The sequence below is a fragment of the Hydra viridissima genome, unplaced genomic scaffold (genome assembly GCF_058129835.1).
Source record: "Hydra viridissima isolate aposymbiotic clone 2 unplaced genomic scaffold, HvirCarnegie_v1 scaffold_8, whole genome shotgun sequence".
Classification (NCBI taxonomy): domain Eukaryota; kingdom Metazoa; phylum Cnidaria; class Hydrozoa; order Anthoathecata; family Hydridae; genus Hydra; species Hydra viridissima.
The window spans coordinates 14644777-14670432 of record NW_028324307.1 but is presented as its reverse complement, the minus strand read 5'-3'; the positions used below and the strand labels follow the sequence as shown (position 1 = coordinate 14670432).

The window sequence follows — 25656 nt, the reverse complement described above, 5'->3', positions numbered from 1 at the left end:
CACAACCGTTCAAAGGTCGTCTTTTAGAATATTGTATAATTCTTTCAGGCTATGGAACACTTTTGGTGAAAATTTGACCACTGAAATCTTTTGATATCCTAAAGCAAAAAAGTATATGGATTTCAAAGTTGAAAATATACGGCCCATTATTATGTAGGTACGGAGGCGATGAGTAACGTCCTAAAGTTCTTTATGCTTATGGAATCAACCCGTTGCCGTAACATCTGCAAACGATTGTTTGAAAAATACAATTTTATTTACCATGACCCCTCATTTTGCAAAATGGAAGCACAAATTGAACCGTACAAGAAATGGGAGGTATACAAAAATCTCACGACATTCGACTCAGAAACACATTTTTACATCAATTCTCTAATTTATGTCTTATATACAATTTTACGTCTATATAACATTTAGTATAGACCAACCTAATATATATATATATATATATATATATATATATATATATATATATATATATATATATATATATATATATATATATAATTTTTTTATTTATTAATATATGCATAATTTTTATAAATGACTAATTATAAAAAAAAAAGTTAGATTTATATATATATATATATATATATATATATATATATATATATAAATTTTATTTTATAATTCTTAAAATAATTGGGTTTTAACGGTGTTAATAAGTATGAGACCGAACGAATCTGCAAACATTTTTTGACGGAAGCAGAAAATAAAAATTCTGAAAAAGCACTTAAGATTGATTTCTGAAATTTTTTATGCCAAATTTTACAATAAATAGGACTTAATCTAAAAAATTGTCTAAATTGAACTATGAAGATAAAAATGCTCAAGAAGCAAAAATAGTGTAAAGAAAGAATTCACTGGACCGTAGAAGATTGAATCAAAGTTATCTCCAGTGATGAATAAAATTTTAAGGTCTTCAATCTAAAATCAAGAGTTGTTATCTGGGGTTTCATTTCCCACACGAACACTGGAATGTTACAAAATGTATGAGGTCCGAATTAACCAATTTACCTACAAAGACACCACTGAAAATGAGTTTTTATCATTTGCTGAGCTTTTCTATGGTCCAAGCCAAGCATGGAAATTCCAGTAGGACGGAGCCACAGCGCATGCGGGGTTATCAGTCCAACACTGTCTCAAAAAGCACCAAATTGAGATGTTGCCATGGTGCGTGAGATCTCCAGATCTGAACCCGATCGAGAACATTTGGTCATGTATGAATGCCAAAGTGGTACCAAAAGCAAATATCGTATGTAGACCATCTTAAACAAAAGTGGGAGAAAGTTTAGTTCGAAATTCCAAAAGAACTCTGTACGAAGTAAATCAAATCGATGCCAAAACGTGTTAGAGTCTGTTATGTGCCTAAAAGTGGCTACTTAAAATACTGATTTGACATTCATCTGTATGCAACTTTTTTATGCCACTTTTTTTAATCTGCAACTTTTTTTACTGCTTAATTCTGATCCAAATTTGTTTTTTTTTGGTCTTTTTCAGCTAAAAAAAAAAGTTCTTTTTTTTTTTTTTTTTATTAATTTTTCTTTTATTAAAAAAAAAAAAAAAAAAAAAAAAAAATTAAAAACAATATCTTACATTGCGCTTTTGTTTTTTTGTTTTTTTATGGAAAATACAAACTTATCTGATAAAAAAAAAATTAAATTTGTCCATAAATATGTGCGCAACTGTATATTAATATGAGAATAATATATTATTTATATTGAAGTTTTTACTGACCAAAAAGATTTTTTTACCGACAAAGTTATTGTAAGGGTAACAAATTCGGCGAAATATAGTTCTTTTTCGATTAAGGTGGTACTAAAGCTGTTATTAAAATGTTAAATAATGTATTAAAAAATTGCAAATTAGAAGTTTTATATATAAAAAACTAAAATAAACAAATTTTGAAATAATTTGTAACAAAAAAAAAATTTTTTTGCCTTGCTTACCCAAATCTAAAAACACATAAAAAAGGAATATATGCAGAATGCAATATCTCAAGATAGGGTCATTTATTTGCTCTAAAACTTTACAATAATATTGGTCCCATATTGATATAGGAGTTGTACTAGAATCACATACTGTATGCATTTAGTTTAGAAGTAAAGGCAATTTTACCATATTGAACCAGCTGCGGGTTCCAGGTGGGGGACATATCAGGCATTACTTCATGAACTATTTTGTATTAGAAGCTAATTCTAGTATGCCTCCTGCATAGGAATGCAATGAATATATCCTGAAAATTTCATTGCATTTGCAACTTTAGATCTTGAGATATTTAATTCTGCGTAATCGTGTATATTGAAAGTTTTCAAATGACAAAAACACGTTTTAAAAACAATAAACTTTCCCAGTCAACTACCAACCACCAATAAAATAAGCTGGTTGTTTTTCTGATTCATTTTCAATGTCTAAGTAACCTTTTCTTATATTTTTAAGGATTTTTCTTTGTTGTGTTCTTTTTTTTGATGATTTTCTCCCCATATTTCTGATTCGTTCATTGTTGTTTTTAATAAATCCTTTATTCATAAATTGTCTGACAAGAATTTTAAAACATTCAAAAATTTTGCAAATACCAGTAGCACCTTCATTAAACTGTAGTATTGCAGATGAAACTCCAACCTTCATTAAACTGTAGTATTGCAGATGAAACTCCAACCTTCATTAAACTGTAGTATTGCAGATGAAACTCCAACCTTCATTAAACTGTAGTATTGCAGATGAAACTCCAACCTTCATTAAACTGTAGTATTGCAGATGAAACTCCAACCTTCATTAAACTATAGTATTGCAGATGAAACTCCAATCTTAAAAACCTTTTTTCCAAAAAAAATATTTTTGGGACATTTTTTCAATAATATAGAATTTAAAGCTTCGTTTTTGTTTTGGGTTTGCCCATTTTAACATTTGGAAAGTATTTTATCACTTAAAAGATCATGAAAAATTGGGAGAAGAACAGCTTCGATTGACAATGGTATATTCAATGTGGGTTTGTATTTGTTTTGATTATTAAACCTATCTGTTTGCCACAAGCACCAACTGTTTTTGGATTGAGGGAAGAATTGATGGCATTCGTTAGGGAAGAATTGATGGCATTCGTTAGTTTTACTTATATTACTATTATGAAATAACACAGCCCAAACAGATTTTTTCATTGGGTATAATAGTTTATTCTGCCTAATTGCCATTCCATAATAATTTTGAAGTTTACTCATATCTTTATCTGTCAATCTTCCTGACCCATTTAATTTTTTTCCATCACTTAGTATTTTTCCTTTCATACTTTGAAGCAAACTGCGGGATCCTGTACCTAATCGCTTCTGAACATGTACAGGTACCCTGGTTTTTTTTTTGGCACATCCTTTGTAATATTTAAATAAAACTGCTGTGTCTAAACACTTTCCATTTTCTCTTGAAAATAAAGTTTTAACACTGTTCATTGACAAATACCAACATTTTTGCCATGTACCATCAACTGAGACCTTCGTAATATTATTGTTATCAAAAGCATTGGTAGCAAGTAAACTCTTTGTTTCTAAAACTGCATTGCTCATGCTTTCTGATACTGCATCATTATAAAAAGTATGTAATTTATCATCTATCAATTGATATACAGGAAATGTTAATGGTGTTGGCATGTTCGTAATGTTTGCAAATGTACGGATTCCCTGATAACCTTGACCAACCTCACGAAAAGGCGTTGCTAAGCGAATAAAATTATACCTGATTTTTTAAAAATCTTATATCTCTTAATATTATTAAAAAAACATATCAAAGTTATACATATTTGAAACCAGAATTGAATTCTACATATATTGAAATAAAAATCCCAAAATCGTTTTTTTTTTTTATGATTTTAATGCTTTTGTACCACCTTAAGCTTATAATTACATGAAAACTTTAATATAAATACTTTAATTTTTCGATTTTCTTTTTTTTTTTTCTCTCTCTCTTTTTTTTTTCCAAGTTGCGGCAGAGCAATATGCCAACTTTGATCCTCATCACCGGGCTTACCCTAAAACCTACAAAGGCTTCACCAGCAATTTTGTAGACTGGAGGTAAGCCCGGTATAAGAATACGTTTGTGAATTTCTTGATGTTGATCAGGACGCTGATACTTTTGACGGAGCAATTAAGTTTCATCGTTTAATTTATTTAGTAAAAAAAAAAAACATTTCTACGTCTTTTAAACGCCGCTAACGAAGATAAATCTTCTTCTTTAGAAACGGTTAGCATACAAAATACTGATTGTAGAGAGAGCTGTATAGGTTTATTGTGAGCTCGAACCTGAACATTTCAGAATTGTTAACTTAAGTAAAAATTCTGAAATGTTCAGTTTTTTTATTTTAATCTGATGTTTACGTCAAGTTGTTCCTTGATGAAATCTAAAAGTGTTTAAAGCACAATCTTATGTCGCAGAAAAATTTTTTCAAATGGTTTTTAATTTTTATTTAAGGAAAAGTTTTTCTATATGTTAACCCTATTTCCACTTTGGCTGATGTAGGGGGAGTAGTTACTATCTTTATTAATAATTTTTAACTCTGACAATTTAACTTTTTTAATCTTTTCTGTCTTTTGAAAACTTGAAAGCTAACCAGTGATCAGTGATCTGCAATCAGACGCTTTCAATCTATTTTTTTGTCGAAATAAAAATTTAAAAAAACATAAAAATTTAAAAAAATTAAATTTCCACAACTTTTTATGACTTGAACTATGTGCATCAAAGCACTCAATTCACTTGTTCTATGTTTTCTAGGACACAATTACTTCCTATTACATCACACAAATAACTAGAAATGATAAAATGGCGCCACCAAACGTCATTTTGACGTGGTCTTATTTTCACATAAAATCTGAAATCTGCTCAGCAAATTTTTTAATTGAAATTTTATTGATGAGTTCATTTTTTTGACGAAATGCAGTTTGTATCGATTGTAGTATCTCTATAGCAATAGCTTTTTTTCAATAATTAAGGATGGGCGCCAGAATGAATAAACTATGCATGATATCGCATTATTCTGCGGTTGTTTCAGAATAAAAGGATGCCAAAGTGAACTAGTTTGAGTCCAACAACCTAATACAATTAGGAAATTATTCTGGAGATAATTGTTCTGGAGGTAATTGGTTGTGTTTCAATTTAATTTCCATATCACATTGATTGCATATCTTCACATCCTGCGTTATCGAAAAAAAATTTGTCTTTATCGATAACAACCTTTATCGATAATAACCTTTATCGATAATTTCCTTTTTTTTTTTCTTTATAAACAAATAGCTTAATCTTTCTCCTCTTTTTTTATGTCAATTGACTCTGAAATATCTCTTAATGAAATTTCTGGGTGAAAAAAGATGTCAAATTTTTTTCTTTGACCAGGAGATCTCGGCAAAGTATTGAAGTGATTCTGTATCTCACGAGCTAAATTGAATGATTCTCTAAATGGGTTATTTCTCCCAAAGTTATCGTCGTATTGAACGACGCTATCAGTTTTAGAAAGAGGATCGTTGATTTGCAAATGACCATTTTGTTCATCAGATTTTGGGACTTGATCTTCAAGTGCAGTTACCTCAAAATGAAAATTTTAAAACAGTTTTTTATTTACAATATTCAAACAATAGGTCTAAGAATTTGCAGACCGATCTAAAAATAAAATCTTTAAAGGATCAGTTTTAAATATCATTTAAAATAAAGAAAAAAAAAGAAAGAAAGAAAGAAAAAAAAAAAAACATACCACTATTTTAGTAATGTTGTTTTGGCACTGTTCAGCTTTCCTAGTAACAAAAGTAAATATTTAAGTAACTTTGTCCGTAAAACCAGGGGGAAAAATTAAAGCTTTTTCCCGCCTGAGTTATGCATTTAAGATTTAACATAACAGCGCTAATAAAACCCGGTTAAAGTTTTCATATTATCATGATTATGAATTATTCGTAAAAGGTCTTTGCTCAAAATGAATCTATCAACTGTACTCGTTGTAAACAACCTTGAAAAGGCTCTGAAAACCAAAAAAAAAACAGATTCGATTTTTTTTTTAACCAATAAATAAATTCTTAATTAAAATTTTGATTGTGGAAATTTACGGGAAAAAAAAAGAAGGTATTTCGCTCATCATCTTTCTAACGATAAAAAAATGCCTTTAATATTCACCTCGCTTTTCTCCTTTGAACTACAAATAAACAAATCCCAACTAAGACCAATAAGAATGCACCACCGAGTACTCCGATAATTATAGCTCCCTTGGTCCCAAGTACCATTTTTGAAGCAATGTGAAATACTCATCAATACTTTTTGGGCATTTATAACAACTGACGTGCTAAATTCAAACACGTATACTTAGATGAAAAACTTTGCATTTTCCTTCATATAATTTAACACGTCACTTGCGTCATGAAAGTCGTTAATATATCGGATTATATTTTTTTTTTACTATAATGCCTTTTTAGAATTCTTTTTTCGTCATGGCAACAAACCACCGAATTTAATTCAAATATTGAAAAATCTGCTTGATAATAACAGTGTATAATTAAAAACGAGCACTTTTAAACAGTTTCAAAACGTTTAAAAATAAATAAAAGCAAACGCTTCAACCTTGATGCAAATTACTTTAAAAAAAAAACAATTGCTTTTAAGTTTAAAAAATAAAATGCATCAAACAAACAAAAAATAAATTTTTTAACCATACAACTTAGTCTTGTTGCCTACGGAAAAAAAGATATTTGGTTTTTAATACTTTTGTTTTTATCAACATTAATTATTGTAATTAAGTTGTGATTTTTCTTTTTATCAATTTTATTTATTATAACTAGTTATACTTGGAAAGTTTGTGCGCGTTAAGAACTGGTCCAACAGGTAGTTTTTGACATCCAGTGAATTTTTTTATCGTTGCTTTTTTAAGCTCATTTCAGTTTAGTTCACAGTATTTAACAAGATACAGAGGCCACTTCGCCATATACTTAAGCGTCTTTTTTAAAGCCGGTTTTATTTCCTTTGCATATTAATTCGATTGCTGCACAAATAATTCCATTTGCTGTCCTTTTTCTTTTGCAGTCGCTTATTAAATAAAACTTAGACTCGATCATTTAATTACAGGATCAAATATATGTAATCAGATTTTTTTTTAAATAATTTTTTGTGCGAACTGTCTTTTATCATGTTCCACGTTCTAATTCGCATTAAAGTTAAATAAAATTCAAAAAGTAAAGATAATAATAATATTAATTTATTATGTTAAAATTAAAGTGAAATATTTGCTTCATTAGGTTTTATCGTGAGAGAATATTGGTTCGCAATGCTTTTGAATCATCACGCATTTATAAAGCATCCGTTTAGAAAATAACTGGGAATTTTCGGTTTCCGTTATGAAAAACATCATATCTCCAATCGTTCGCGTTTTCGTTTTTAATATCTGATAGGTTGCCTTCCATCCGACTTCGATTTCAGTTTGCTGTTTTTAAAACTACCGTTTGTGGGTCGAAAAAAATGGAGCTGTTCTAAAATAGTTAAAGGAAAATGGCAGCTTAAAAAAAAAAAAAAAGGTGCTTCTTAAATTTTGTTTTGGCATTTTGTAGTTCCTAATAGCCGAAGAAAATTAATTCAAAAAAAAAAAAAAAAAAAAACATTTTAAAATAAATTTATAAATTCGCCATTAAGACCTCTTTCTTGCCAATATCGGATTAAAAAATTTGAAGTATATAATGTATAGTTTAGGTATTTCTCAAATATTAACTTATATTATTTGCTTAACTAAACTTAGGATAGTAGTACTTGACAAATCAGTGCATAGTTAGCAATTTTCATTACAAAATATGCATTCATAAATCGATATATACATATTGTGTGTGTTAGATTTTGAAAAAATCTCTTTCTTTGAATTACATTTAGGCTACAGAAAAGATACATAAACGGAAGCATGCTATTACACAAATAATTATCTTTATTTATTTCCTTTTTTAACTATATTTTTTAAGCTATAGGTAGAATTTTTACTTGGTCAGGCTTCCGGTATTTATCATGAAGTCACCCTTAACTCAATATAAATTTTGAATTTTCCGGGATAGAAACCTGTAATGATTTCCCCAAATTAAGTCTCCATTTCTTTACCTGTAAAAAATTTGACATGATTTTAATTTGTTAATTAGGGGAAGTCGTTACAGGTTGCTTCCCGTTTTTTACTCGTAAACTAGTAAATAAGTCGTTGCAGGTTGCTATTGAACATCTATGTAACAATATTTGTGCATTGTAGAGTTTTTTTATTATTATCGATGAACCTGCAAAAAAATGGAATGAAAGAAGACAACGAAAATACGGCGCAACACATTTAATTTATTGTTGGTAAAAAGTATGTTCATAAAAAAGTTAACCTGCCGTAAAAATGAACTGTGGTAAATCATTTTTTTAAAGTCTTCAACAAAATATGTACTGAAGGTGAAAGGTTAGTCCTTCTCAGGAATAACAATAAGAGTTAGGTGACTGATTCAAAGGCGAAAAAATTGGCTAACCAACTTTGAAACGGATGCAATGCTTCAAAAAATTTCTGAAAGGTTCTTCTTTGCTTAACACGAAAATTAACGTCGAAGAGTTTTTTTATGGGAAATTTTGTTATCATAAACCGAGTTGATTCCCGGTTTATAATAACAATATTTTGTTGAAAACTTTGAAAACTTGATTTATCACAGCTCATTTTTACGGCAGGTTAACTTTTTTATAAACATGCTCTTTACCATTTTTTTACAAGCAAAAAAATTTTTTTTGTAAAACATTGGAGATTTTACAAATATAAATTTTTGGGAATTATAGGGAAAATTGGGAAATATTGGGAAATATTGGGAAATATTGGGAAATATTGGGAAATATTGGGAAATATTGGGAAATATTGGGAAATATTGGGAAATATTGGGAACTATTGGGAATAATATTGGGAACTATTGGGAAATTAAAAATATTGGGAAATATTGGGAAAAATACCTACAAAAATAAATATATAACACCAAAAATAAAAATATAAAATACCATTAGAAAAATAAATATATTGGGAAATGCCTTGAGAAGGACATGAAAATTAAATGGTTCCAGAGGCGGATCCAGGAAAAATATTGACTGTAGCAAAAGTAAAACCAGAGAACCACAGCAACAGTGGCGTAGCTAGGTGACGGAGGACCTTTCTTTTTTTTTTTTTATTTTTCCTAAGTTATAAATACCCTTCAAAAATTTAAAAAGTTTTGCTGGCAGAAATTGTTTAATTCGGCGGTGTTACATAATTTAATCTGATCTATTAAAGAATGATTGTTTGCTTTTAACGCTTGATACAGCTCCATTTCTTTTATTAAAAAAGTTTGTAAACCATATATAAAGTAATGTTAATTCAACCAAGTACAATTTTGGTTTTTTGCTACACTTGCTCAAGGTTCTCGTTTAATGACTTTTAGTTCTTATATAAAACCTCCTTGTTAATAAAAAGGTGTTACTAAATATGTATTTAATATTATAAATGCACGGGGGTAAGCTTAGAGTTGTTTGAAAACATGACAAACAGGATTTTGCTACAGTTGCAACTCATAATTTTCCATTTTATTTCACTCCAAACCAAAATTAAGTAGCTGCGCTGCGAAATGTTTGACATTCCTACAAAAATCTATGAACATGAGAGACAAAACCCTCAAAAAACTGGGGTTCTTAGAATTGTGCATTGTTCCTGCTAAGTAGTTTGTCAATAACGTTACATTAAAATACAATTATGAACCAAAGTCGACGAATGATAAATAAAAATAAAAGAACTTTCATCAAAGAACAGAAGAAGACCATCTGCATGCAAACTATTATTAAATGATTTTAGCGATCACATCAATTGGGCTTTAAAAGATTCTTTACGAAAACCGTGACATATTACCATGTGCACATAGAGTTAATAAACATGCTCCAACAAACATTTGTCATTTTGTTGTTATAAACCAAGACCCAACTTTGTCTATCAATGTAAAATATGGGTTAGTCATCATTACATGAGGAAGGTTAATGGTTTAAAATTGTAAACAAGATGACATTTGTATCTATTTAACCACCTAATATTTTACACACAGACAAACGATAGAGAAAAGACCTCATCAGTTTAAAAGAAAAACTTTAAGGCACAGCTAAGAGGAAAAAAATTGGAATAAAGCGAAGAAAAGATGAGTAAATTTTGAGTGAAAGAGACACGCGGGTTACTTTACGAGCGGGTATACAAGAGAACAAATAAAGGAAGGAATGAATATGAGTGAGAAACATTTTTTTCAATTTAGAGTTTGAAAACGAATGTTTTTTAACAACCTCATCTGCCCAGCAAACATTTAGTCTAAAAAAGACGTCTTAAATATGTCTTTTAGACGTATTAGACGTTTTTTATACCTCTAAAAGACATCTTTTTTAGACTCGATGTTTGCTGGGTGAGTTGCAAATGATAATTCTCAAATCCCTCAACCCCCTATTTCATAACCCAAATACAATAATCAAATAAAAATTGATAAAATACGACCCCTTAGGAGTCAAGAAGTCCATAAATACATCAAGAAGTCCATAAATACAGGCTTGGTTATGAAAAAGTCAACTAAGCCGCAAGTGAAAATGTTCAATCTCATAGGAGGAAAAAATTGCAATCGGCGTCATCAAGTATCAATTACAATAAAAGTTGATCAAATAGTATTTTAAAGAATCTGTAAAGATATTATCCGAGGGCAATCTTAAAACATTTATTGTAAAAATATGCCACTTAAATAAAAATATTAATAATCGGCAAGTGATTAAATCTCTTATTTTTTCAAGTTTAATCGACGATTTAATGTGATTTTTTTTCTTTTATTAAATTTATTTTTAATATCTGCTTTATTATACGATAAAGTAAAATTTTTTAGATCATCCAAGAATTATATAGAACAGTAATTAAACTTAGAATTTAACACCCATCTTGTTATTTAGGAAGCATTATTCCGGTTAACTTCGAATAATTCCGACTAATGACGTTTATTCTTAAGCCTTAATAAAATTATTGTGGTTTGAAGCACGATCTATCTGATTTATCCTGAGTTAACCGGAATAATGGATTTCAACATGATAAGTAATAGAAGGAAACCAAAAGTAAATAATCTGTTGTTAAGTTTTAAATTTGATCTATCAAAGATTTATTGGCTCCCATTAAATCGGAAGATCAGTTTATTAGACAAATTAGTTATGGACAAATTGTACTGCGTACTGCAAAAGGACCAACGCTGAAATGAAACAATTTATTTTAATCTTAGCTATTTGAGATAGTAAGTACATGGCGTTCGCTCAACCGTACGATTTTGTAATTTAGCCTTTTAAAACGCATAGCTAAAGGTGATTTTAGGTTTAAGAATTGTGTTACACTGTTGTTTAAAGAAACAAATTCTTATTTAACTTTATTTAGATTATGGAAAACCTCGTTTAAATAAATCTTTTGAAGAGAACTTTTTTGGGATTTTTGATGAAAAAAGCGGTTTCCCGATTGATATCCGATTCGGAGCGTTAAATTTACCGTTGCAACATGCAAACAGTAATTTTCAAATTGAATTGTCATTTGAATATCAAAACGGAACTCTATTTTCAAACTTACTCAGAAAAAAACAGCCTAATATAAAGTAATCTGTTCCATAAGTCCAATGAACTGAAAAAAAAGACTTTATTCTTTACATTTACGCATAATAGCTGTTGCATTTGAAATCATATACCTGATTGTATTAGTTTTTATTAAATCACCTTTAAACTGAAATTTTTAAATGTTTTGCAATTCTACTGTCACTAAGTACTCAAAATTTTCTGATTTAGGTTTTTCCCCCATTAAAGTAGGTGTAATTCTGGCCGTGATCTCGTATGCCGTTATATGGCTTTATTGATTTAAGATTTAAAAGGTAGTGATTACAATTTGTTTCCACAGTAATTTTGCCTGGACTCCTAAACTAAATTCTTGGATTCTACAAGTTGGCTTCTAAATACTCTTTATTTCCATTTGGGACAATGCAATAAAGCTCCTGAGCTGCCAGCAAAGCACGCTTGCATTGCGGTTAATTATTATGAGGAAGGAGACTTAAAACAGCGATTGGAAAAGAGTACAAATGAATATTTATTTATCCACCGTCTAAATAAATGATAAGAAGTGATAATGTAAAGAAGGTAAAGTAAAAAACAGCGATAAAAAAAGAGGTACACACGGATACTTATTTATCATGTCATGCAAATGAATGGTAAGTAGACATAACAACAAAAATAAGCAATAAAAAACTCAAAAATAATGGTAGAAGAACTTTTGGGTGAACAGAAAGAGGAAGGGGTTCGACAGAAGCTTCGAGAAAAATATTGGTTAAATTAAACTAAGCGGATGTTTTGCCTTTCTAATAAAAAAAAAAAAAAAAAAAAAAAAAAAAAACAGAAAGATATTCAATTAAAGAAGAGCTAGAAGAACAAAAGAAGATTAATTGACAAAAACGATACTTACATAGTATTAGACACTACAACGAGAGTGAGAAAATATTATTTGTAACTTTATTAACACAATGAATAAAATCTTGCCAACCATCATAACACATTAATAGAACATTATATTGAAACATGTTGAAGGTAAAATTTACTGAGGACGAGCGACCCAATCTCAACCTCTTAATAATTAACCCTTGTCCTTCCCAAGCCAAAAATATCAGGATCCACTCTTGAACCAATACACCCGCCCTAACATTATGTTAAATACGCATGCACAGCCTTTTGATATACGAATATACAAACTGTAGAACATGCGACGCATGTTTGTTAACAGATTTCCAGCATATCTGGGTTAAGACTAATATATTGGAGATTAACAAACGAATAGCAAATACGGGTCATAATTCGGAGACTAATGAAAAGGTAAGAGAATGATAAAAATTAACTTGAATTAACAAAATGCAGGGGATTAGATTACAAGCGTCACGATAGAAGTGAATGATAAAATTGGTTTATGAAGCTTGAGGATTGGGCTGAGGAGTCTCGTAATCAACGAGGTCGAGAAAAAAGCTGTTGTTAGTGATGACCAAGTTTCGGTTACCACCACCAAAGTTAAACGCACGAAAGAAAATTTAAATGCTAAAAAAAAGAAAACAGAAAAAGATGCTTTTCCGATGAAAAGATGCATTCTATTTGCAGGTGTCTTTTCCTATTTGATTACTAAGTATTACAAGTAGTGTTAGTAAGAACCCATGAAGATCAAAAAATGCACGTAGTTTAATATGTTAAACATTCCTAAACTAACACCTAGCAAAGTATGGCATTAAAAAACTTTAAAGTTTCTTTTGTTGTTTTTTTCAACAATAGCGATGAATTCGAGCGTTTTTCAGTAGCGCTAAAATTCTCTACTTTCTCTACTCTAATTTCTCTACTTCCGCGGTTTTATGCAATTAGATTAGAATTTATTTCCAGTTTACGGTAAAGGCGGAGAGAGACTAAAGAATTGTGAGTAGTGAGAATTAAGATAAAAACAGCGATTGGAAAAGACGGAAACACACAGAGACTTGTTCAACCTGTTATATAAAGAAAAAATGATAAGAAAATAAAGCGTATTGAAGTAAATTAAAAATAGCTATTAGGAAAAGACGAAAAAAAGACTTATTAATATGTCAAGTGTAGCAACAAAGTATGAGATTTATATGTTATGTATAGCAACAAAAAAAGAAATTTATATGTCAAGTGTAGCAACAAAATATGAGGTTTTTATGTCATGTACAGCTACAAAAGTTAAGCAATAATAAAGAACTATAAAAGCTCAAAAAATAAAACTTTTTGGGAAATTAGTTTTTAGAGAGAGAAAGAGAGTTTTTGGATAAACAAGAAGGTAAACGAAAAAAAAAAAAAAAAAAAAGAAGTTTTGGATAAACAGAAAAAACAAAGGGTTGAACAGAAGCCAGGAAAAATATTGACTAAAGAAAAGCAAACGAAAGTTTGACCGTTTGTAATAATGAAAAAGGAGAAGAAAAAAAAAGGAACAATAGATAAATATAGCATTACACACTACAAGAAGACTAAGAAAAATATTATTTGTAAATTTATTAACGTAAGGAATGAGTTTTAACCACCAGTTGATAAAACTTTATGTTAAGAATTATTTTAGTTAGAATGTAATGAGGACTTAAAACACTGCCTTAACCCTTTAAGAATTAACCCTTGCCCTTTTCTTACCAAACAGTTCCTAGTCCCTCAACATCCGCATTCCTTCACCCCCCACACTAACAGAGAACACACCAGACCTCTCACATTAAAAGAGAGAACATACTACACTCCTCAAATATAACATAAAATATTTAAAGAAAAGATCACCCTCACCGTATAAATGCAGCAAAACAAATGTTGAGTCATAACTTTTCATATATGGCATAAATTCATTTTTAATAAACTGACCTTTACAAAACTGAGGAGAGATAAATATACAGGGTGCGGAGCTAAAATCCGGACAAATTACCACTTTTTTACAAATATATTTCTTATTGCAAAAGCAAAATAAATTATCTTTTTTTTTAAACTTTTTTCTAAGGTCATATAGAACATATTTATTCAATATACTCCCATTTGTTTAAATAAACGGCTCTTAATAGTGCAACTTTAGGATGTCAACTACGCTTCATACGTAAATGTCCAAAGGATTTAAATCTGGGCTGTTGGGAGGCTAGAATTCTTTAGACCAAAACATGTTTATGTTGTCCGATAACCAACTTTACACCAAACGAATTGTGAGAGCGGGCGCATCGTTCAGCTGGAAAATATGCAGCCTTTCAGACGACGCAGTTTCCATCCAGCGATCACTTTTTCTATTTTTTTTGCCCGCAATCACTCTCTCTATTGGTTTTTGTCAACGATCACTCTTTCTATCCGTTTTTGCATTGACAATAACATTTTTTTTTTCAGAAAAAAAAAGGGTTGTCCGGCAGTATTGTTTCATAAGTAATGTAAAAGCAGTTTGCAGCGTTTAACTCGTTTTGTCCCAGCGGCTTCGGAAAACATTTGTGTCACTTTAAGTGTAAAGAACTTAAAGCGGAGATCCTCCTCGATGATTTGACGCAATTTTCTTTTATTCACACCAACAGCCAATAAAAATTTTCTAATCGACCGCCCTAGATCCTCCTAAATCAGGTCTTGAGCCCGTTGAATGACGTCAGGTTTCCTGACAACGCACTCCTTCGAGTGAGTTTTCTTTGCTAGTGTTACAGTGACCTTGTTAGACTCATCTGACTTATTGTACTTCGCGATCGCATTGTACACAATCCATCTTTGGTATCCCAAAAGCAGAATGATTTTTATCATTAACTGTCCGGCGCGAACACATTTATAATTGCGACTCTTCGGTTATACTCCATACTTGATCAACATGGCAACTGCTTTAAGGCAAAAAGTTTCATTTACTTTTATGAATTTAATTAGTTCGCTGTCCTTTCGCATGGATCGATAGGAAGCATGGTATAGAGAAGGTCCTTGAGGTGGTAACTAAATTCATGAACAAAAAAAGGTTTGTTGTTTAAAGCTGTTATAAGAATCCTATTTATTACACTAACAAAAGCTTGTTTAAACTTGCTTTCATTCGGAAAAAAATTACTACTAAAGTAAAATCGAATTGAAATAAAATATAGATTCTATTAACCTCTTCATAAGCCACTTCAATGTAATATTTGTAACGGGGCTAAATAAACTTCCCGTATACCGTAAACTTTCCTCTTAGGGCATGAGTGATTAAGTATCGATAAATTCATGAACTAATATATCCCTCATTTTGGTCTTAATGGCGGAAAAAACTTCCTCACTTACCAGTATTTAGTTTTTAAGTTATAATAACAGAATTGCGCTCGCAACCGTTTGGTTGTAATTGAACAGAAATGCAATTCCGTATTAATTATATTTCCTAATAACTATTTGTTTTATTTTAGTTTCTTTTAAGTCATTTAATTATTATAAAATATCGTTATAAAATATTATAAGAAGAGAAAATTATGAAAAGAACAATCAAGTCTTTTCTTTTTTAAGAAAAAGCGCATTGAATTTTAAAAATGTTCACATATAGCAGAAAAATAATTCATGTACAAACGCATGATCTTAGTGTATTTGTTTTACAGACTGTTCCGAAAAATTTTCAGGCTTTCGATAAAACTTTACGCGTCACAATTGACGAGACGTCACTAAATTCGGACAGGTTTTTACTTTATTCCTTTTTTTATCAATGACGCAATTCGCAGAAGTTTTTGGACCAAATGTTAATAAATTGCACAATTTTAATATGTAGTTTTTCTCCGTCAAAACTTAGCATTGTGCTGAAACGTCAGGGTAAACAGTGAGTGGATTAAAAAATGCTGTTCAAAACCTCTTCAAGAATAACTTCTAAAGCTCTAAGCTTTTCTGTCTGGTATAATTATTATGGCATAATTTTATACCATTTTTGGTATATACATTTAAAGCATAAAGTTATTTAACAAATTTTAATCCTAGTGAGTGTGTGCTGTTATGCAAATCAATATCAAATTCAACAGATGCATTAAGAGAAAGGGGTTCGACGTTTACAGAACATTAACAGTTTGCTAACAAGTTTTAAAATCTTCTTATGACAAACAACTTTATGAGATATATTGGTAGGTGAAATATAGTTAGTGTTTTTGTTTAAAGATGGTCTTCGCTAAAAGAAACCAGATAAATAACTTAGAAAAATAATACTCTGCGCTTGTTCAAACTGATGAAGAAAACAGGGAGCCTTTTACATTATACTTTTATTTTTTACATAAACGTTTAAGCAGTTTTTTTAGTTTTAATTTCGACTTAAAAACCGGCTTGAGTTGTAGATGTGTTCATCACTATTTATAAAATAGTGTTGTTCATTAAACAAAATGATTTTTAATGAAAATGATTACAATTTCTTTTAACATTTGAGATTTGAAGGGATGGATTTTTTTAAAAAATAATAAAAAAGCGAATTTAATTTTTTAATTTTTTTCTTTTTAATAATTTAAGTGGCGAGTAGCCCGTCGACTGAATGGCCCGGCTTCTTTGCATAAAAATACTTTTGTCGCTGGCTCACCGCTTTAACTTTCGTTAACATTTGAAAATAATCTGAATAAATGAAGATCGCTTTGATGATGAGTTTTTACTTCCAATCACGACGTTAACATTAAATAGAACTTTAACTTCATTCACGATGATAACATTAAATAGAACTTTAACTTCATTCACGATGATAACATTAACACGATGATAACATTAACACGATGATAACATTAACACGATGATAACATTAACACGATGATAACATTAACACGATGATAACATTAACACGATGATAACATTAACACGATGATAACATTAACACGATGATAACATTAACATGATAACATTAACACGATGATAACATTAACACGATGATAACATTAACACGATGATAACATTAACACGATGATAACATTAACACGATGATAACATTAACACGATGATAACATTAACACGATGATAACATTAACACGATGATAACATTAACACGATGATAACATTAACACGATGATAACATTAACATGATAACATTAAATAGACAAAAAAAAAAAAAAAAAAAAAAAAAGAATTTCAAAACGTCCACACGGATAAAGACGGGGAAAGCAAACATGTTTGCTTTTTACGAGTTAAGCAATACAAAACCATCTTAATCTTCTTGCGAAGCAAAAATGAAGTTTTTTTGAAAAATTTCTTTTTTTTATTTACAGTTAAAAAGATTTGATTTGACAAATTTTGTCAGTCAAATTTGTCAGCTTTATATTTTAAAGCGTGTACAGCATTTATACAAAAAATAGGTTTTGATGATAATGGTTTAAACTATAGTGATAATTAAATATATATAACGAATTTATAATTATCTAAAAGCTTTTGAAATAAAAAATTAGCTGTCAAAAGCTTTCAGGTGAGCACGAAGAATACCTTAGTATATGCGATAATGCGATAATGCGATAAACTATTGCGAGATAAAGTCGAACTTTATTGAATACGAATGCACTTCTCAATAACGTTTACCTCTCAAAGTTCATCCCTAAGGTTAACATTTTATGACGCATATTTACTTACTTTTTATTAACCCTATATTTAAAAAAATCGGTATAATACCATACTATTACTTATGTTCAAAATAGATTGTGTCAAAACACTCGCTGTAAGACCCACGTATTGTTTGCGAAGTTTTTACATACTTAGATCCTATTGACTCGGCAAAAGTAAAATAGTTTTAAGGTAAGCAAAAAAACAAAAAAAAAAAACGACTCCATAATTCAAAAGAATGCATCTCATATATAAGAATGCATCTCATATATAATGCATATGAGCGCACCCTTGTAATTTACCAGGATTTTTGCTTTGAACAACGGTCTTGAACATTTACACAATACTATCTTTGGCATTTGAATCTTTTTATTTCATCTTAAAAAAATCCTCTTTTTTCTGGAACATTCTTATCACATTGATACGAGCCGCCTGATACTTTGTTTTCAGAGAGATTTTAGGCGAATGACATTTTTCATACCAAAAAAACATTTCGAACAGTAGTACTAAACTTTAATGAAAAAAATAATTTATTATGTCATTGCATTTTCAACTATTATTATACTCTTTTTTAGCTTTTCGATGTTAAATAAGCTAATTTTAGCTTGGAGTTATCAATTTTAAGAGGGGAGGAGTGTCAGAAAGTGCATCGAAACACAAGCATTGAGATTAGTCCGGATAAATTTTCAAATGATATAAATAAGGTAAGGTTTGGTTTTAAACTACTCTTCTGACGTCATTTTAACTGTGATAGGCAAACAAAAGCGACCAGTAATAGTTCACTTAATTAACAATAAACATTTCAGATTTTTATTCGTCTTGATTGATTGCAATTGAAGAGAGGTCGTCACATTGTGTGGGAGTAGAGAAACTTCTTTTTTATTTTACATTTAAAAACTTAAAATAGATTTAGATAAATATACCTGCTTTGGTAGCTCACAAACCATTCTGTGGTTATCAGAAACAAGTGATCATGACAATCTCAAATTCGACTAATGCAACTACAATGATCAGACAGCGCCTCGAAATCTTTTCTTACGAAGAAAACTTGTTAATTCGGATTGCCTACGCCATAGTTACTATTATAGGTATGTATCCTTTGAAACAGTTTATTTGATTCTCATGGGTAGAAACATATTCCACACGGGAAACTGGTTTTCATTTTAAAATTTTAGTTACAAAATAATTAAGATTTTTAGTTCAAAATGTTTGACCTAAAAATAAATATTTCAATTTAAATCTTTTTGTGAATAAAAAAAATTTTATTACAAATCATAATTTATATTAGGTACTTTTAAAAGCTATTTATAAATATTAATTTACATTTAGTTAAGTATAGTTTTATGTTTATATTTCACCAAATATTACTGAAATTTTGTGGTTTAAGAGCTCAAAGTGAATATTGTTTCCTGTTCTTGACAAAATTTATATTAAGTTTCATAATAAAACCATTGAAACTTCATAAACAACGAAAACGTTCTTTTTTTCTTTTTTAAACTATTTTTCCAATCTTCTACAAATTATCAAGTACAACCAATTAAGAAGAGGCATTTAAGCTCAAGTTTTTTGGTTATACTTGTTTTAAGTCCATTTTTAATGTAGTATTACTTATTTTCATCTAATTTTTTTTTTTTTTTTTTGCATTCAGGTATATTATCAAATGCCACGGTATCCTACCTCATAATACGCAACCGCTATCTTAGAACTATCGTCAACTTATTAATTCTAAATCTTGCAATATCAGATATAATTGCATGTTTAAGTATTTACCCGTTCATCTTTTTTAAGATGTCAGAGACAAATATACGAGGTATGAGCGCAAACGTGCTTTGTGGATTTACAGAAGGGTTGTATGGATTTTTTGCAGCTGCTACTGTTTCATTAATAACGCTAAGTGTCCTTTCTATCAGCCGGTATTTGGGTATAAACCACCCTTTAAAGGTAACGTGGAAGCTTGGACACAAACACATGAAATGGGTGTTTGGACTTTCGTGGGCCCTAAGTCTAGGTCTACTTACTCCAAACGTGTTGTCGTTCAAATACGACGAAGATCTGAAATTATGCATAAGAAATTGGGCCAGTGGTGTAAACCCACTGATTTACTTTATATTTACTGGTCTTTTGGGTGTATTTTTGCCTCTCTCTTCTCTTACGTTTACCTACTTCACTAGTTTGTATACGTTGTGGTTCAAAGGACGTTTTAATAAAAACAAGAACAAAAGCAACTCTATTGCCTCACAAAGCAGTTTTCTTCTTAAAAGACGAGCCCTTAAATTACTAGGGGTCCTTGTCTTGATATACTTAATTTGCTGGTCACCATTTGCTTCGTACTGGCTTTTATCGGTTGTAATTGGAGAGTACACGGTAGGAAATTATGATGATGAAAGAAAGAGCATTCGTACCACAAGGTTGACTTTGTTTTTTGCTGTATGCAACACTGTGTTAAATCCAATTGTCTACGCTTATACAAGCAAACCGCTTAGGGCTGCTTTTAAGATCCAAATCGGAATACGTAGTCATGCTAAGTCAAATGAGAGCAGGAGGAGTACCTTAAGCCAAATATCTCCACCTCCAAGTTTCTTAATTCCACCGCAAATAAACTTGCACGAAATTTCTTCGGAATGTTCATCTGCAGTATTTTATAATCCGTTGGCATTCCATGATCACACTTTCGATAATAATAATGCTGTAAACGGTTCACCAAAACCTGCTGCAAAGATATCACAAGTTTGAACTGTCTATTGAAAATTTATGTAAAGAGGTCTTTGCAGTTTGAAAAGCTGAAAAAAGTAAACTGTTTTCTGAAAAGTTGGAGAATTTTCTGAAATTAAAGATTTTAACCATGAAAGGTCAAGGAGATTTTTAAACCAAAGCTGTGTTGTAAAAAAGTGCAGTTACGCTTTTTAGAGGAATTTTTATTCTTCAAAAAATCTGCTAAGCTTATTGAAAGAAAAATAGTAAATTAAAAGATTTCTTTTAACTTAGAAACAGTATCTAACGCAGACTTTTAGCAAAATAACAAAGAAATCAAAAACAAAAACAAGATTATGCTTCGTTATGGAGCATGTTGTGTGTTTCATAGGATGTTGCATTGAAACTATTGTAAATTATATTTATTTGTAAATTTTTTTTGCATGGATGAAACATTTTGTAATAAACATTTAAAAGAAAAATTTTTTTTGAAGTTTTTAAAGAATAAAAAAATCCTTTTAGCTTCTCATTCCTTATAATGTAACGAAAAAAGGCACGTGATATTTTACGTAGCCATGTTTAAATTTTCCTATACTATGTTTTAGAAAATCAAGACAAATCAAATTAAGCAAAATAAACTAAGTTCAATCATTTTCAAGAGGGCACTATCTTTTGAAAACAACTTTTGTCTTTGACCATAAAAATAAATTGATAACCTATCAAAAGAGCAACAGAATTTTTTTTATTTATATTTCAACGCTGATTCACAAAAAATGAAAGACTGACAAATTTTGTAAATTCCAACCTTTTCGTCTAGTTCCTGATTCTTTAGATTTTTTATGAAATGTTTAAAAACAAAAAACTTGAAGCTTAAAATAAATTTTTACTGATTTATTTTAACAAAACGTAATAAAAACTTAAAGAAAAAAAAATTAAAAAAAGAAAATCTTACATCGAAAACTAAGATCATTACAAACTTTCATTATTAGTACTTTGGTTTTAACTTAGGCTGCCCCTCGATATTTTCAATTTTTTTTTCCATCTATGAAAGTAAAAGTAAACCTTTTTTTTTTTTTTATCATCAAAGGACATGTCAAACTATTTCAATAAAAAAAACTGTCAAACCTTGTAAACAAAAAAACAAAAAAAAAAACAAACATAAACTCCATCAAGTATCTTGAGTAAATTCGAGATGTCGGCATTTTGATTTTTCGTTTATTACAAATAATGTACAAACTTCAATATTCGTTTGAAATAAATTGAATTTAAAATAATTTTCATATTTAGACCTAAAATGTTTTATGATTCTAAAAAAAAATTTTCGATACCTCACATTTATTGTATTATTTTGTTTCAACGTTTTAAGACATTGGGCAGAATTGCTATTTGATTAAAACCTTTATATATTCTTATATTTCAAAAAAAAAAAATTTCTAAGAAAAAAAAAAGTTTGATGAATATAATTTTTTCATACGTTAAACTGTTGCTGTTTTTAACGAATAGAGAGCTTTATATGAATAAAATTCAGAAAATTCGATTTATTTTAAAAGATTTATTTATAAATTTGTACTTTATTCGTCATTATTCGTTATCATTCGTTATTAACGGAAAAACCAAACGCCTATATTTAGTTTTAAGTAGGTTAGGCCATTTTTAATTCAGCGCACCCAAAATGGCGCTCTTAGCAGCATATAAACGGCAAAAACTAAAAGTAATATTACTCAAAAAAATATAAAATTCAAATTGCAGATTTTTTAGATTCACCACCCAAAAATCATCCTAACAAATGATTGCAGTTTTAAATTCTTTGCGTTTAATATTTAGTTCTAAATTAAACTAAACGAGACTAAACGAGACTACTTTTATAGTAATTGGAAGGTTAAAATTTAATTAACATATGTCATTAAAATAGCTATTACAAAATATTTAAAAAGTTATTTTTATGATTTAGATGGAGATGAACAAGTTCAAATAATAAAAATCTTTTATCTATTTTTCCTCGATAAATGACATTATAGTATCCATCACAAATACTTCATGGAAAATTTTGCTACTTCTCATTGAATTGCTACCGCTCAATGAATTTCATAATGGAAAATGATTGCCTCTTTCAAAACATTTGTTTTAATACATGCTACAATTAATTGCATAAATTTTCATAAATTAAATATTGAGATTAAATCAAAAAAACAATTAATGAGCTCAATAAGCATGGCAAAAAAGATGGAGGAATCTGATATTGAATGTATGTTGAAACAGACAAGAGGTCCATACAAAACACTTATTGTATTAAAACAATTAACGACTCACAGTTGCTTATTTTCATTTTTTTGACGACTAAAAAAAACAAGCTATTCCTTTGGTGATATAATGGGGTACCGTAGAATCGTCTAAAATTGGCCTTCAATTTAACTTTGGCCGCATTTTGGAAATTTATCGTTTTTTATTACATCTCTGTAAATACGAATTCACAGATGCTGAAATAATTTTTTCACATAACTCGATAAATGTTCTTTATAATAGATAAATTTTCAGTGTACATAATATTTTTCTTTCTTTACAGAATTTTTTTGGCGCCCGTTTTGTCAAAGTTTTGACCTTTCAAACTTTCTCCCATTTCAAATATAAAATAGTCATGGAATCCATATTTAATTTCTTCAAAAACTAAATACATTGCGCTCAAATGTCTTCAACGCATCTGTTTCAGTCATTGGATGTTGCATTTTTTGCAACAATCAAAAAAATTTCGCGTTAAATTCTGGAAGACTACTAAAGATCACATAGGAAAACAGAACGTTTGCAGAAGAGCAATTTTCCCCAGTAGTTGAAAAATGTTGTCCATAAAATGGACTCGCGTTGTCATGCCAATCTACAGTTCGGTTTTCAAGTATGTGGTATTCGGCCTTTCGATGCGGAATGTGTGCTTAAAAAGTGCCTGGTACTGAACCTGATCATGATCATTCGGTGCGCTCAGTTGTATTGTCACAATCAGTTATATCCGTTTTGTAAACAATGCGTTTTAATAAGTAATCAAATCCGGCCTGAAAGAAAAAGTTGAAAGTTGTAGCTGGAAAAGTTTTCACCGCTGCAGCAAGGCAATTAGCCACATGTTTCAGAAAAATCAGCTGCTAAAAAGTCTCGAGTAAAAGTTGTATTATCGAGTAAAAGTTGTATTATCGAGTAAAAGTTGTATTATCAAGTATTGATGAATCATCAGAAGAAAAAGAAAACCACGAGCAAGAAAAAAGCAAAGTTTGTTTGATCAAAGAAATTTTGAAAATTCCAGAAAGTATGTAAGACTTGTTAATCAAACATAATGTCAAGTCGGGAAATGATCGTGAAGGTGGATTTAGTTGAAATGGATTCAGGTCTTCCAACAAAACGTCTTTTAACAACAAATTTTTGAAAACATCACGTGTTTGAAAACAACTTCTTGTAGCAGTGTGTCAAAACCTTCCTGAATTCTATGAAAATGTTAAGTTAAAGTTTGAACTAATTGATGCTAAAATAGTTTAATATATTCTATCCTGTGATATGAAAAGTGGCAAATATCTTGTGTGGTATACAATCCCATTCAAGCAAAATTGATTCTATATCTATCAACTCAATTCCGACACCTTTTATAGTATCTTTAAGTTTTAATTCTCATTCACTGACCAGGTATTCTAGTTAATCACTCGGCTAAGTTGTCCTTCGATACAATTAGCTTTACGTAGATCTCCAAGTTATAGACGCCAACCAACTCCCAGAACAAGTTCGCTTGTTCTCCCATCGATTCTTTCGCCGCCCTTTTTTTTCAAACCATAATTCCAAAAATGTTTTTTAACGTACTCCATGCTTACTACTCCTTTCTCGTGAAAAAAAATATCACCTGCATATCTCGATGTTCCTTTTTTCTTTAGTTATCTTCTTCAACGATGGCGCTCACTACGGACTTCAAGATCATCGGTACTATAGCCGCGTCAAACAATATTGTTTGCTCCTAAACCGTTTGATACGCTTTCAATTGGAGATGCGCTTTGCGAAATTCGTCTCCACTGCCTCAACTTCCCAGCACAGACGTCCGAATCTCTTGTGAATGCCTCAATAAACCTATTGGTTTCTCTCCAGTCTAGTACTATTCGAACTTTGTTTTTGTTCCGTTAACTACTTCCATTAACAGTAGCTGGCCTTTCAGTGATCCCAGCATACATTCATTGCATTCCAGTAACCAATTTTCCTTTATAAACTCTCGTAATTCTTTATCATACTCTTGCTTAACGTTTTCCGGAGCTGCGTACTGAGCCACCATATTCGCATATATCCACTTAATTGTCCAGTCCAGTCCATCGAACACTGCTTCATGGTCTCGCTTCTTGTTCTCAAGTTAACAGCATAGACCTTTGGTGCGACCGATATTGGCAAAAATAGGAAAGATGTTTTGAATTTCTGAATTTTAGTCTTAAAGATTTCCTTTAATGTTGTTCAAAAAATGAAATGAAATGACTTTGAAATGTCTTAGGGTTTAAATAAAGCCAAAGAAAAAATAAGCACAAGCTTTTTCAGGATTTCGTTGGAGATTGTCAATATTTTTTAAAAGCGTATGGCAATCATTCCTTTAAAGTGTCCATCATGGTACGCTGGAGCTGAGTGAGCAACTCAGCTGGCTATTCTTTGGCGCCAGACTACAAGTCTGAAAGACTTTTGAAAAGATGATAAACAATTCCAAGAAGAAGATGGAGTTCAATTAGCGGAGTAATATCTAAAATGAGCACTGAGTTGTAAATATTGATCAAAGGTGAATGGATTTCATTTGCAAAAGATTCCAAGTTTAACAAAATGGTAGCTGAAATCTCTGTCCAACAGCACCATGTTAGTAAGTTAAATCCTCCAAGTTTTTGTATTGAATACCATGTTTTTGTTCTT

At 30.2% G+C, this 25656-nt stretch overlaps 2 protein-coding genes across 3 annotated transcripts; one reads left to right on the top strand and one right to left on the bottom strand.

The window, feature by feature from the left end:
• Positions 1-4088: 4088 nt before the first annotated feature.
• Positions 4089-6408, bottom strand: LOC145195351 (uncharacterized). Its single transcript, XM_080073179.2, has 3 exons — positions 6142-6408; positions 5729-5768; positions 4089-5563 (listed from the first exon to the last, which is right to left on the bottom strand). The coding sequence occupies exons 1-3, from the start codon at positions 6246-6248 to the stop codon at positions 5276-5278; spliced, it is 435 nt and encodes a 144-aa protein (XP_079929305.2). The 5' UTR covers positions 6249-6408; the 3' UTR covers positions 4089-5275.
• Positions 6409-16275: 9867 nt separating this feature from the next.
• On the top strand, positions 16276-21233 carry LOC145194626 (QRFP-like peptide receptor). Of its 2 annotated transcripts, XM_090095873.1 has the most exons (5): positions 16276-16396; positions 16480-16619; positions 18636-18764; positions 18867-19148; positions 19709-21233. In XM_090095873.1, exons 4-5 carry the CDS (start codon positions 19034-19036, stop codon positions 20791-20793), a joined length of 1200 nt encoding a protein of 399 aa, XP_089951999.1. In that variant the 5' UTR covers positions 16276-16396; positions 16480-16619; positions 18636-18764; positions 18867-19033; the 3' UTR covers positions 20794-21233. The 2 variants fall into 2 exon arrangements, with proteins under 2 accessions (XP_089951999.1, XP_089952000.1); XM_090095874.1 differs by lacking the exon at positions 16276-16396 and having other exon boundaries at positions 18968-19148.
• Positions 21234-25656: the final 4423 nt, after the last annotated feature.

Bases quoted from the DNA above. Each gene is read 5' to 3' on its own strand.
- LOC145195351 (XM_080073179.2), bottom strand. From the start codon at position 6,248: ATGGTACTTGGGACCAAGGGAGCTATAATTATCGGAGTACTCGGTGGT. The intron at 5,769-6,141 runs GTGAATATTAAA...TTTTGTTACTAG, and splicing joins GTTCAAAGGAGAAAAGCGAG to GAAAGCTGAACAGTGCCAAA. The intron at 5,564-5,728 runs GTATGTTTTTTT...TTTCATTTTGAG, and splicing joins ACAACATTACTAAAATAGTG to GTAACTGCACTTGAAGATCA.
- LOC145194626 (XM_090095873.1), top strand. From the start codon at position 19,034: ATGACAATCTCAAATTCGACTAATGCAACTACAATGATCAGACAGCGC. The intron at 19,149-19,708 runs GTATGTATCCTT...TTTTGCATTCAG, and splicing joins CGCCATAGTTACTATTATAG to GTATATTATCAAATGCCACG.